The sequence below is a fragment of the Leishmania mexicana genome, chromosome 24 (genome assembly GCF_000234665.1).
Source record: "Leishmania mexicana MHOM/GT/2001/U1103 complete genome, chromosome 24".
Classification (NCBI taxonomy): Eukaryota; Euglenozoa; class Kinetoplastea; order Trypanosomatida; family Trypanosomatidae; genus Leishmania; species Leishmania mexicana.
In genome coordinates this window covers 66,221-79,529 of record NC_018328.1, presented here as the reverse complement: position 1 = coordinate 79,529, position 13,309 = coordinate 66,221, and the positions used below count along the sequence as shown (strand labels likewise).

The following is a 13,309-nucleotide window of genomic DNA, read 5'->3' as shown; positions in this document are numbered from 1 at the left end:
GTGCGGCGTGTCCGTGAAAGACTGCCGTGTGATGGCACACACGACCAAACATAGACGCGGATGTGTGCACCCCTTCTACCACGCACTGGGCCTTGCCGCCCGCCTCAGCTCGGCCGCTTGCTCTCGTTGTCTCGCGCCTGCTAATACACCCAATGCTGCATGATAGACGTGTTTGGTGGTGCTGTGTTCGCCCGCACAAAACGTCCGACCGGCGGCCGCTTCAGCTCTGGCACCTCCGTCAGTGGTATGTACTTGAAGAACTCAGGAAGGTTGTAGCTCACCGGGTGGCACAGCTGCCCCTCTGCCATGAGGCAGCCCAGTCCCTCCGAGACCGGAATCGAACGCTCCCGCATCATACGGAGCAGGGCGTCCACCACGTAGTACACATTTACAAGAGCCGCGTCTTCGCGACGCCTCACACCGTGGAAGTCCTCGACGAGCAGAGCGTTGCGGGGGTGCAGCTTGCAGCAGCCGACGGAGTTGTCGACAATAAGCACGCGGTTCATGTCGCGGCCGAGCAGCCGCAGGTCCTTCGTGTGAATGGGCTGCGTGAACCACATGCTGTTGCGGAAGATGATGTCGTCAAAGATGATGCCCGTCTTATGCAGCTGATCCACCACCGGCAACGCCGTCTCTTTCGTGGATGCTGTCCACAGCACAATCTCCAGCTCCTTCATGTGGCGCAGGGCGTTCAGTACGTGAAGGCAGTACGGCCGTAGCACGGCGGCTGACTGACGGGAGTCGCGGTTGCTGACAAGCGTCTCGTCGAGATCCAGCACAAGAGTCAGCAGCCGCCGTTCATCCTGCGCCTCAGTCAGCAGCGTGTTCAGAAACAGCGGCTTTACGAGGCCCACCATATCTTCGGCATTGGGGTCGACAGGGTGTCGCGCTGCGACAACAGCGGAAGTGTGAGGGTCTGCTGGGGTCACATCCTTGAACCTTACCGCTGTCCTTCGCTTGCTGCTCGTCCTTGCGGGGTAGAGCGAGGAGGTGCGAGTCCGCACCGTCGCGGCTGGGCTGTCCGTGAGGCCGTCATCCACCCTGGATGCGGCTTCGAGGCGGCCACCGCCGGCGCTGGCGACGGCAGCCTGACGCAGCCGCGCCTCATCCTTCGCCTTCGGGGTGCCACTGACGACGTCCTCGGGCTCGCCCACGGAAGCAACGCCGCGCGCTGACGACAACGCTCGCAGACGGTCGTTCCACACACGCGTGATCGTCGACAGGGACGACGGCAGCGGCGTGAGAGGCAGTCGATCCGGGGAAGAGCTGCTAGCACGACTGTGGATAGACGTTGTCATTGATGCAAGATGAGCAGGTGAGCAGGAAGGGCGGTGGCCGCCGCAGAAAACGAAACGGTGACAGAGGAGGCAAAGACAACAGGGCAAGCGAGCTTGGAAGCAAGCTCCACCGCACGACGCACCCCCTCCTCGTCTGACGGAAGAGAGGCGGAGAAGAGGGGGGAGGAAGGGAGGGAGGGAGAGGCGGATGCGAATCTAGAGGGAGGTGTAACGGAGACGTGAAAACACGAAACAACAAAAACACAAGGAAGAACGCAGCCAGGGAAATGGTGTGCAGCTGGAGACAACGGCTGCAGCGGCTAGACAGGGACGGAGGGAGGGAGTTGAGGAGGAGGCCGGGCAAAGACAGAGGCCAGCCAGCAGATCACACATGCGCCGCCCGCACCCTCGAGTCCGACAAGAAGAAGATGCGCAGTAGAAACAGTGAGGAGAGGGAGGGAGACGGTGCAAGGGAGTTTCGATGCGCTGCGACGGCCCTGTATGCGCCTGTGAAGAAGAAGAGGAGCGGCGAGGGTCGACGGCGCCGGGCACAAAGCGAGCTGAGTCTATGAAACAGAAGACAGTGAGTGTGCATATAACAAACGATGCGCGAAGGGCTCTGAAAACACGAACTGAGAAACTTTTCTGCCGGTGCACGTCGTATGTGGGCGTGTGCGTGTTTGGAGGGTGTGGGGCTTACGTACGCCCTCTCCCACAACCCGCGCCTTTCCACTCTAAAAAAAAAACTATCGCCGTGTACGCACGTACGGGTGTCTGCGTGCAGAGGTGCGTAGGCCTTGACGAGCAACGAGCGGCGAGGAGACCCCTTACACGTGTGGGGAGAAGAGGTGAAGGACGAGCAGGAGCGGGGAACACGTCCGCGATGACACAAGGGCAGTATCTAGGGAAGCCGTCTGTGCGATGGAGAAACGGAAATGCACCACACCGAGAGCAGGGAAGCGGCCAGCAGGAACTTCTCTCAAACTCGCGCGCACACAGAGGAGCACAACACAATATCTGAGAAAGAGGGGGGAGGGAGGGTCGGGTGAGCCTGCCGGGAAAAAAATGTCTGCGGTTGTCTGTGGTGGAGAAAGGTGAAAGAAACACGATGGATAGGAAAGGTCGGCGGTAGGAGGGGGAGGGGGACACCAGAGGTTCCGATGCAGTCTGGGAAGGGACGGGCGTGTGTGATGCTGGTGTGTCTGGTGTGCCCTATAGCGCGACAATGAACGGGTGCAGGCTTGCAAGAAGGACTTGTGCTTGTATATTGCTCCGCTTGCAGGAGCAGCAGCAACTCACGGACGTGCTCGATGAGGGTGCGAATGTGTTGGGCAGGAGAGTGCGCGCGAGGGAGCACTCCTCGGAAGCCAATGGAATGGATAAGGGAGGAAGGGTGCGTGGGTGGAACGAGAACGACAGAGATATACGTGGCAATGGCCGCGGCCCAATCGCGCTCTAGGTACCAGCGCGTCACAGTGAGAAAAGGAAAGAAATGTGTTCGTGGGAAAGCGAAAATACGCCGTCAAGCGTGACTAGTGTGTACGAGCTAGTCACACACACAACAAAGAAAGGTGCCGAGGGAGCACGGTGAATCTATATCCGGGGGCGCTTGCGATGTCGATACGTGCACACACACACACACATACACATACACAATGCGCGGTGATAGGGTAGTGCGTGTGGGTTGAACGTGGTGCGTTTCGCCTTACCCTTCCTCCGTAGTTTCTGCCTGTCTGCAACGCACGAGGGAGAGCTCTTGCGAGCAAGTGTGTCCCTCAGTGTGCGTGTCTGTCTATGTCTATGGGAGAAGATGCAGTTCAGTGGGGAGGTAAAGGGAAGGGCGTCTGACCAGTATCGCAGTCGCCTTGCCACGTTTTCGTTGTGTTCCCTTCCGCTCTGTCGCGCTTCGTCTATCTGGGCGCTTGCGAGTGACCGGGGGCGCAAAGTGCGCAGCGTTTCGGCGGAGGAGTTGGAGGGGAGCCGGGGTGGGGATGAGGCTAGCCGCACCGCAGAGAGGAAACTGAACAAAGACACGCGCGTATAGTTCCAACAGCGGCAACGCTCTAGAGCAAAGGAGTGGAGGCCCAAAGAAGAGTCCAAAGTGCGTGTATGCGCCAGTGTGTCGGTGCGCGGGGGGAGGGGAAGCGGGGCGACTGCGCACGTGCGTGCGTGTGTCTCTGTCGTATTGGTGAGTCTGTGTATATATTTGTTAGGCGTATCGCTCTGCTATTCCCTCTAGAGACCTTGGAGTGAGTACAACGGAAGCACCGGCCCTCCACACTGAGGGCGGTGTCTCCAGCACGTCTTCTGCTCTCGTTGATTGTTGTGGGGTGGAGTATGAGTGGGGGACGAGGGAGGGGCAGGGATAGCAGAGGGCTGTGAGAAGAAGTGTGCGCGCGCGGACAGCCGAGGGATGCGGCGGGGCGAAAAGGGAGCTGGTGGACTCGAAGCATGTACGAAGAATATGGGAGTTTTTTAGACACTGTCTAGTTACCTCTCGTCTCGTGCGTGCGTGTGCTGACCAGTCGCCGTTGTCTCCGCAGAACCTCTTTTGAAACGCGCATGCGCGTGTGCGTCAGGGACCGTCGCCGTCGTTGGAGAGAGGATCTGCAGCGAAAGGCGGGCATGATGTTGTCGATGCGCGCAGCGGAGCAGGCAATTGATACGGACGAAGGCAAGGCGGGGAAGTGCGAGAACGAAAGCAAAATAGGTTCGTGAAGAGAGAGGGGGGGGGCAATGACAGGGACTACTCTGCCTGCTACCGTAGACAAGAGGATATGCGGCGGAGGGGAGCACACGCTCATGCGTCTGTCGCACACTCTCGACCTTGATTCAACAGCTTGCGCGCCGACCTCAGTCGTGGAGCGCGTACGCGAGCGGTGCACGCATCTTCACCTATCCGAGGAAATAGAAGGTGGCAGTGCAGTGCCACTGCAGAGAAGAGGTGAAAGACATCCTCTCCTGTAGACTGGGCGCAGCACTGGTGGCGTGTGGCTGTGCCGGCAGCCGCTGTTGCCTCTTTTGCATAGTCGCACGCACCGGGGCGTCCCTCCTCCACCAATCACCATCCCGCTGTCTCTCGGTGAAGGGAGAAGGAGAGGGGAATGCCGATGTGAGGCCTGCCCGAGACCGTCGTCGTCTCTGGCTGCTCCTCTCTCTGTTTTCCGTGTTGAAAAGGCCTGTGGTGACGTCGGGGAGGCACAGTGCCACATCTGCAGCCAAGCACACCCACACGCACGCGTATAGCGATGTGCAGAGAAACAAAACATATTCACGCGCATAAAAAAGCCACCACACACCCCCACACAGACACACACGGCCACGGCCACACGCACAGGTTCACTGTACATCGTACTCGGTTACATCAGAGAAGCCAAGAAAGCATTGAAAGCACATAGCAAGAAAGGGGAGAGAGATGAAGGCTGGAGAAGGGAAGACGTGGGAGCAAGTCGGCGATGGAAGAGGGCGGCTGCGACGGACAATAGAGGTGGGGCGTTACTCCGCGATGCGCAGTCGATTCGTGGGCGAGAGAGGGATGTGGAACGGAGAACACGTTGCGCGGAGGCGGAAGGACCCGACACCTCGCTCCGAGCGTTGCACCCACTCCTCTGCCTTTACTCCCGTCCTGCCCTCCCCTCTCCTCCTCCTCCCCTTCCATCCCCGCCGCTGCACGGCCACGACCATTGCGCAAGCCTCCATGTCACTGCACTTGCCACTCTCCTGTACAGCGGGATCCAGCGATCCCTTCTATATGACACCTCCCTACCCCCCGTGCTCTCCGTTCTCTCCGTATGCGGGTGTCGTCTGGTGCGCAGTCTAAAAGCACTACTACTCTGCACAGCACACATCGAGGGAGAAAGGGAGAGGGGAAGCACACACACACACGCACAACAACATCAACTCCGCAGCGCACCTCCATAGTCGCACCTTTCACACCCAAGCCCCCTTGGGCGCAGAGGGAGAATCGAGGCGCAGCGGCCGCGTCGGAGGTGCGGCAAAGAAGAAGCAACGAAAAGCGAAACCAAACACGTCCATCCGCGCAGCTCGTACAACACTGCCATGTCGTCTCCCACACCAACTCTGACACCGCGACATGCGTGTGCTGGCCCGCTAACGATCACGGCAAGGGCACCACAAGAGAGAAAGAGAAGAGCAACCGAGAAGCGTGGTTGTGTGCAGGAGGAGCCAGCACACATCCCGCTTTGTGTCCCTTCTACACACCCAACAACGCGCGGTCCTTCATGGTGACCTCTACCAGGTGGTTCAGCTTCTCTACCTCCAACGTCTTGATGTGCGCCGCATCCGTCGGCTCTCCCTTCCCGGGCTTCGACACCTTGCGCAGGTTAGGGGACAGCTTGAGAGTCAGAACGGTGCCGCGAGTGTCACCGACGAGCAGTATCGGGTCCGCGTCACTGAAGACGATGTGAGTCAGCTTCGCGTTCTTCACGACTGTCTGCGCGCACAGGGGTTCCGTCTTGTTCTGTGCTACGTCGAATACACACACTTTGCCACCCGCGGTGACGGCGGCAAACACGGTGGAGCTGTACGGCGCCCACGCGACATCCCCGACGGCGTCGCCGAGGTCGAACACCACCAACGGAGACGGGGAGCCCTTCATCCACAGCTTGACAGTCCAGTCTGCGGAGCAGGTGAGGAAGATGTCCGGGTGGAATGGGCTCCAGCGCGTCGTGTAGACCGCCATGCTGTGCCCCTCATAGCGCTCGACGCACTGGCCATTGTGACTGACCGTGCACAGAAGCAGGTTGCCCTCCTGCGTGCCGACGACCATCCTGTCGTGGGTGGGTGAGTAATCGAACGACATGCCGCCGAGCTCATTCAGCAGCATCTGCTCCGGGTCCGCGGTGCACACGCCAGTGTTAAGCCTCAGCACGTCCCGCGACGTCAGCTCCCTCTTGTTCAGCATCCAGTTCGCCACGCGGCCATCTGTGCTGATGGAGTAGAAGGACAGCTCGAGTGTGCTCTCCATCCACATGATCTGCCACACAGGATCCATGTGCTTACCGGTGCGCACGTTGGCGCGGTAGAGCGGGCGAGCGTGGTTCGCACCCCCCGCGTCGTGGGTGCTCACCCGCATGTCGAACACGCACACGCTGCCGTCATAGAGGCCACAGGCAAGCAGCGCGTGCTCACGTGGGTGAAAGGCGATACAGAGCACACCGCAGTCTAGGTGAAAGGAGAACTCCGGGTGCGCCGGAACAGGGGCGCCGGAGCCCGTTGGCACTGCGTTCTTGAGGGTGAAGAAGTGAACGGTGCCCTTGCTCGGCTTCAGGAAGTCGTAGCTACCATAGCCGACAGCGAAGAGGTCCGGGTAGCGACCGCTGAGGGCGATGGCAGTAACGGCCTTCTTGCGCGTCTTCTCCGTGAAGAATCGCCACAAGGGCAGCAGCGTGCCGTCCTCCTTGTAAAGATCGCTCTGGTCCTCCCAGTACTTGAAGTCGTCAATAATGTCGTGGCAGTCGTTCTGGTTCACCATGCGCTCCATTACCTGCAGCGCGCTGCGAAACTCCGGCGACGCCAGCAGCTCCGCCACGCCTTTCGGGCCGACATCCGCACCGTCGCGGATAGACGCTTCCGCCGCGGCATGCAAGAGCGCGTTCTCTTCATCCTTGCTGGCTCGTGCGGCTTGGGCGGCACGCCGTTGCGCCGCCGCTGCCTTCTCGGCCTGGATGCGCTCCCCTTCGTAGGCGTCGTAGATGGCCCACGCCGTGGCGAGCCCGCCGAAGGTGGCCGACGGCGGCGGGTCCGTCATGACGGTGCGCTCTTTCATCGGCTGGTTCATCGTCTGGCTGCCGCGGTCGCTATAGTTGAACTGGTTCTTGAGGATGCGCGTGGACACGCCTTCCTCGACCAAGTCCGGGTTCGTCTCCGCCGCGGCGGCCACCTCCACCTCCTGGATGCGGCGATGGCGATCCTCCTCCTGCTGCAGCGCCTCAGGCGAGTCCTTAGCGATAGTGTTGCCGTCCATGGCGAACAAGGTCGAAACCTGCCGTGTGCTGGGGAAGCACTTGTACACGCGCGCATCCTTCTTATAATCGTAGTACACCGGTAGCGACATCACATGTGGGTCGGCAGCTTTTAGGATGCGCTCCACGATGACCTCGGCAGCCGGCTTGTTCGACTCCCGCCCCGGCGCCGCGGCAATCATCTCTGTTTGTCCGCTGCTGCTCTGCTTTCGAGCGGCATTGCCGGCAGCCGCGGTGTGCATGGTGCGGTGCTTGCTGATGGAAACCCGAGGGCTTGCGAGGGTGTTCATCTTGCCGAGCCGCGTTCAATACAGCGGTGAAGAGGAATGGCGTTGAAGGCAAGGAAATGGCGCGCAGGCGAAAGGCACCCGTACCAGCAGAGTCTTCTGAGGCGAGCGAGGCGGACGGTGTCGCGTGGACGCCGTACGTGCCTGTGTCTGGATGGGTCAACGGTGCCGACGGTCCGTGCAGCGTGTGGGGGCGCCTTTGCGGAGGTGATGGAAATCAACGCCTCACGTAATCGCAGCACACAGTCCCCTTCGTGTAATGCTATCACGCCCTTTATATGTTTGGTGTGCTCTCGTGTGTGTTGCTTCGCTGATAAGGGGGAGCGGGGGTGGGGAGCGATGATGATGGAGGCAAATGGCATAACCGCGGCATGTCGTGACCCTCCCTCCTCGTCTGACTCCATGGAGCGGAGGACGGGCGGGCGAGGACAAGCAACGCATCGCATCGACGGACAGGCGCGCCTGCGCGACCCGTCCTTGACCGAATCGGGACTGCGCATCGGTCCCCGCTTTCGCTCCTTGTTCATCCTTGTCTTGCTTCTCTGTGCAAGTTAGGACGGAAAGGGAAGAAGAGCGACTCGACAAGGCGGTGCGTGAGAGAGGGGCATTGCGGGTAGAACATGACAGCGTTGAGCATATTACAGCGGCGGTTCGACTGCCAGCACGAGCCCAGGAGGGCCCGCGCAGACGCATCGCCAAGACATGAGGAAAGGATAGCAGAAGATACGGCAGCAGTGGATACGCGAGACGCGAGGAGCAACGAAAAAAAATGCGGAGAGAAAGGGATTCATTGCGTGCGCAGACACACACACACACACGCCCACACACCAGCTACAGCCTTCGAGACGATGTGCTAGCTGCGGCTCGCCGTTGGATGTAGGTCTTGTACGCCGAGAGCACACTCCACTGATCGCCCGGGCCAACGATGTGATGATCGCGCAGGCGGGTGTGCAGGGTATCGCACACAAACTGTTCAAAGTCTGCCCTCCCCGCCTCCGTCTCTCGAACACCGGGGAGACTGCTCAGTGACAGCTGTCCAAGAGAATCGGCGAGTTCCTGCGATCCCCACGTGGCAAGGCGCAGCGTCTGAGACTCCACCACGCACGCCGCTGCCTGCAACACCGTCTTGCACCTTCGGCTGCACGTATTCAGTGTCAGCAGTCGGCCTTCTTCGGATAACTCAGCTCCGTACAGCTCAGAGGGCTCATCCGGCGCCCCGCGTATCAACATGGAGAAGCGGAAGCGGAGGAAAAAGTGGATGAGAGCGCCAGAGCCGAAGGTGTGGCAGCAGCGATGCGCACGGCCAGCAGGGCAGCAACAGCAGCACTCCTCCACTCGATGGGGTCGCCACCACGGCACCGCCGCCGCGTTCCTTCCATCGCTGTCCAACGCTTCCTCAGGCTTGAGCAGTTTCGCGGTCGCCTCACGAGGTCGATTAAACAGAAGCTCGCGCACGAGCCGGAGGCGCCGGGTCACGCCTTGGCTCTCCAACGGGGTGGAGCGCTGTAGGGTGCGAAAGGCGTACTCACCTGTGTGCACGGCCGCGAGAAGGTTGGCAAAGTCGTCCTCGGACGGCGCACCTTCGTCTACCGAGGTGTGCGATGAAGGCAACCATGTGTCGGCCTCGCGTTCCTGGGCGCTCCGCCCTTCAGAATCGGTGACGCATGCGCTGTTGAGGAAGCACGGTACCGGGGAGCTCTCTGCTGCTGCCGCTACTGGAGGAGTGCACCCTTGTTGAACTGCTTCGAATGGCAAAACGTCGTCTCGCCGCGACTGCTTCAGAGATGAGGACGCCTCATGACACGCGTCAGTGGACCTCTTCCTGGCGACGCGACCGCCTTCCGCAACGCACAGGACCTTGTCCGTTGCACCAGATGGCGTGTTGCACGCAGGGGTCGCTCGCGTCATTGCTTCCGAGTCGGAAGGTGCGGCAGCGGCGATGGGCCTGGTGCTGGCGGCCCGAGACAACGGCGAAACCGGTGCTGACGTGGGGGCCTGGGTGGTTGCCGCTGGCAGCACAACGGCAGCGCTCATGTCACATCTGCCCTCGGGTGCCAGCCCTGTCATGCGCTGGTGAGGAAGTGGCATGGTATTACTCGGTGGCGTCGGGGATGATGGAAAGGCCGTGGCGGAGACCACCGCACCGCTTGCCGCTGCGCATTCTGTGCTGGTCCTCGGGCATCCATCGCTCCCGTCCACGTGGTCGCCGGAGAGCGCTTCGAGTGAGAGCAGCTCGATCGCGGTGATGTCATTCTGCGCCTCAGCGTACTCCGCCGTAATAGCATCGCGTGGTTCTTCCATCACGGGCGTCTGTGAGCAGTGATGCCGCATGCTGAAGGGACGGAGCGGCGCAAACAGCACGCTCTCCCTAGCGTCGTCACCGCCCCTCTCGTGCGCACAGGCAGTCCGCCGTTCCGCGGAGCAAACGCCTGCTGCTGAGCGGAACGAGGAGGACACCGGAGTGATTGCATCCGACGATGTCGGCGTCGGAGAGCCAGAGGTGCCGCTGTACAAGCAGTGCACTGGCGTCTTGCCGCCACGCTGGTGCCGCGTTGCAGCACTCCTCTCCTCCTCGCCACCCGGTGCCGTCGACGCGCGCAGCAGTGGCACGCCGCCATGCGTAGCAAATACCCGCTCATCAATCACCGCCGCCACCGGTAGCAGGGCAAAGAGATCGTTCAGCTGTGCCCACAGGGCGATGCCCCTGCGCGAGCCATAGCGCTGCCGGCACTTATAACGCAGGCAGCGCTTTCCCAGCAGGCGGTAGTTGCCGTTCACTGCTGGGTCCTCGTGAGGGCCGCGAAGAAGGTGCACTTTGCTTGGTTGCAAATACGCCCAACAGCACAGCAGCATGCACACCTCCACGCTGTGCCAGCCGACGTCCACGTAGTTGCCGAGCAGCAGCAGCGGCGTGTGCATCGTAGACCAGTGGGCAAAATGGGCGACGCTGTCGAGCAGCACCATCAGGTCCGCGAAGCTGCCAAGTAAATCCCCGCCGCACAGCAGCGGTGACGACAGGCGCAACACTGGACGACTCGTCTGCATACGTATCTTGATAGCCGTTAGCAAAGAGGAGAATCTCGTGTAGATCAGCTGCACGAAGGCCGGTGAGTCCACGTACGAGAAGCGGTCTGTATCCGCGTCGTATGAGCGTCGCAAGGCGCAGTGCAGAAAGATCGCGTCTTCGGAGGCCGACGTCGAGTCAGGGCGGCGCCGCAGGATATCGCGCAGCAGCGCCTCTGTTCGCGGGGTTACTATCTCGTCCGCGACGATCGGGTGCTGCCAAGGCACGCCAGCAAACCGGTCAAAGACGCCCACTGGCGCACCCCCATCACCGCTCTTGGTGCTGCTGCAACTGCTATCTGCGTGCTGCGTGTCGCTCAGGTGAGCCAGCGGCCGATATCGATGCGTCTTACCGAACACTTCGACAATAAATGGGTTCATCGTCACGCGCGGACACAAGTGCAGCTTTTCCCACATATAGGGATGCTGCCATGCACTCTGTGCAGCGGTGAGGTCGCTGCTCAGGACACTGGAGGGCTCGGTGACCGCCTCATCCCGTGACAAAGGCGTCGCGTGCGCGCCTGTTGATTTACCTCCGCCCTCCACATTGCCGGAGGTGCGCTCCGTCAACTCCAAAGAGACCCCGCCGCTGGAGTGGCGCGCTACACGGTCCCGGGCCGCGCGAGACCGTTGCAAGTGCGGCCTCAGAGGCTGTGGGCGTTGTCCAACCTCCCCCGCTGAAGGTGCCAGGGGACCAACGCGTCTTCTGCGAAGCTGCATCATGGCATCATTGAACCCGACGCTGCCGCAGCTGAACTGGTAGAGGCCCTGTGGCCCCGGTGGTGTTGTGTCACCCTGCATGGCACGCAGAACCTCCCAGTCCGGGGAGCGCACACTGGTAACGGGGTCGAAGGTCCAGCACGGCCTGGTGTGGTGGTGCGTGCGCGCTCTCGACTCACCTTTGAAGATTCCGCGCCGCGCCTTGTCCCTGCGCGGCGCTGGCTCAGCCGTCTCGTTGCAGAGGGATGCCGGTGGGTTCGCTTGCTCGCCAGTGAGGCCCTGCGACGGCGAGCACGCCGCGGCCCCGAGCCACTCCTCCTCCGAGTGGGCGGGCGGTAAAGCAGCACCGGTGGTGGTACTCACCACGTCCGCAGAGCAACGTGCCACCGTCGCGGTGCACTGTACAAGAAGGTCCGTTGGTGTCTTCTCCGTCAGCGGTGCGCTGATGGCGCACTTCTCCGTCGTCTGGCGGACAGCGCTTGCATCCTTTGCTGTAGAGGTAGTCGTGACGGCGATGCTGCGCGACGCGTGGGTAAGGCAACACCCACGCATTTTCGAGACCCACTGTGCTGCCAGAAGCGAGGATTCTGAGACTGTTTCGCGTTCCCCTTCCTCGTCAACGCACAGAGGTGGCAAAGAGCAGTCTAGGCAGGGCGAAAAACATGAGGACGGTGACGTGCAAGGCGACGACATCTGCCCCTCCAGACTGACCGCTGCCCGATACGCCGGCACCGCCAACGGTGGTGGCGGGCACGCATGCAGCGTGCCCGGAGCGAGCTTGTGCGGGGCCGGCGTTACCATGTAGGAGGTTGAATCGGCACCAAAGGATATTCGTTGAGTTGCGCGCACCTCTACGGGAGAACCAATTCGCATCAGGCGCTGACCATCAACGTAGGTGCGCACCCCAGGCCGCAGGAGTGTCAGTTGCACCGTGTCTGTGTGCGGGTCGACAGAGAGGCGTACCGCACTCACCCAACTGGCGTCCACTGCCGCATCACCCACCGTTACCTTGACCTCGGGACTATCTCTGTGCCACCTCACAACCGCGCCGCCACCGTGGCGCGGGACGGCAACCACTTTCGAGCGACCGGTACTGAGGCCCTGCGGGGGTAGCGGCACTTGTGAAGCGGTTGATGCCAGTGGTGGGTCGCACACCGGCTCACTCACACGTGAGCTGCCTTTCATGAGCTGTGGCATTCATCTGGTGCTGACGCAGCACGTCTCTAACGCTGGAGAGAGGGCTGATCGAGGTGCGTGGAAGAGGTGACTCACACAGCAAGCGAGAGAGAAAGCAGCGTGGGGCTCCGCGTTGCGTCTGCGCGTGCGTCGAGTGTCTGAAGGCCGCGTCTTTGACAGAAAGGGTGAGAAAGGTCAGGGGGAGGGACAAGTAAACCGAAGCGTGAATAGGACCTAGAAGGTCATCAAAGGCACCTGGGTATATGAGCCCAAGCACACCCTCGCACGCATCCGGCAGCGGTGTCTGCCTTGGATCAGGCGACTTGCTTAGGGGCGGCAGCAGTGCCCCCTTTTTCCCTCGCGCTCTCTCTGAACGTATGAGTTTGCTGTGGCCTCCGTGCTACCGCTTGCTCTCCCCCTCCTCCGCACGCATGACGCGAAGCACGCGTCACCGGCAGCGATGTGTGCGGTATGCACGCTGGCTGAGGGCGCGTATGGTTGTCGTGTTCGCATTGTTCCCGGTACCACAGCAATACTTTAAAGGTAGGAAAAGGCAAAGAGGGCGACAGACAGAGAGGGTGGGGTGGGGTGGTAGCGGCGGGGGACAGCGCATCCCTGCGTGGGTCCCCGTAACTCGCCCGCCCATAGACACAGGTGGCCACGAAACGCTTTTCAGCCGCCGGCCCCCTCTTCTCCTCCCTCCGCCTCGCTCTCGCCGGCAGGAGGCGCCATCGCCGTGCACCGTTACAGTCAGCGACAAGCACGCCACCCATACACGGGCACATGAGCTCGCCCCTCAACA

At 61.4% G+C, this 13,309-nt stretch overlaps 3 protein-coding genes across 3 annotated transcripts; all 3 read right to left on the bottom strand.

The window, feature by feature from the left end:
* Positions 1–140: 140 nt before the first annotated feature.
* Positions 141–857, bottom strand: LMXM_24_0290 (conserved hypothetical protein; the record flags this gene model as incomplete). The annotated part of the gene is made up of 1 exon (XM_003875791.1): positions 141–857. One exon carries the CDS (start codon positions 855–857, stop codon positions 141–143), a length of 717 nt encoding a protein of 238 aa, XP_003875840.1.
* A 4,633-nt stretch (positions 858–5,490) lies between these two features.
* LMXM_24_0280 (dynein intermediate-chain-like protein) lies at positions 5,491–7,551 on the bottom strand (the record flags this gene model as incomplete). Its single annotated transcript, XM_003875790.1, has 1 exon — positions 5,491–7,551. The coding sequence occupies one exon, from the start codon at positions 7,549–7,551 to the stop codon at positions 5,491–5,493; it is 2,061 nt and encodes a 686-aa protein (XP_003875839.1).
* Positions 7,552–8,379: 828 nt separating this feature from the next.
* On the bottom strand, positions 8,380–12,516 carry LMXM_24_0270 (putative protein phosphotase; the record flags this gene model as incomplete). Its single annotated transcript, XM_003875789.1, has 1 exon — positions 8,380–12,516. One exon carries the CDS (start codon positions 12,514–12,516, stop codon positions 8,380–8,382), a length of 4,137 nt encoding a protein of 1,378 aa, XP_003875838.1.
* Positions 12,517–13,309: the final 793 nt, after the last annotated feature.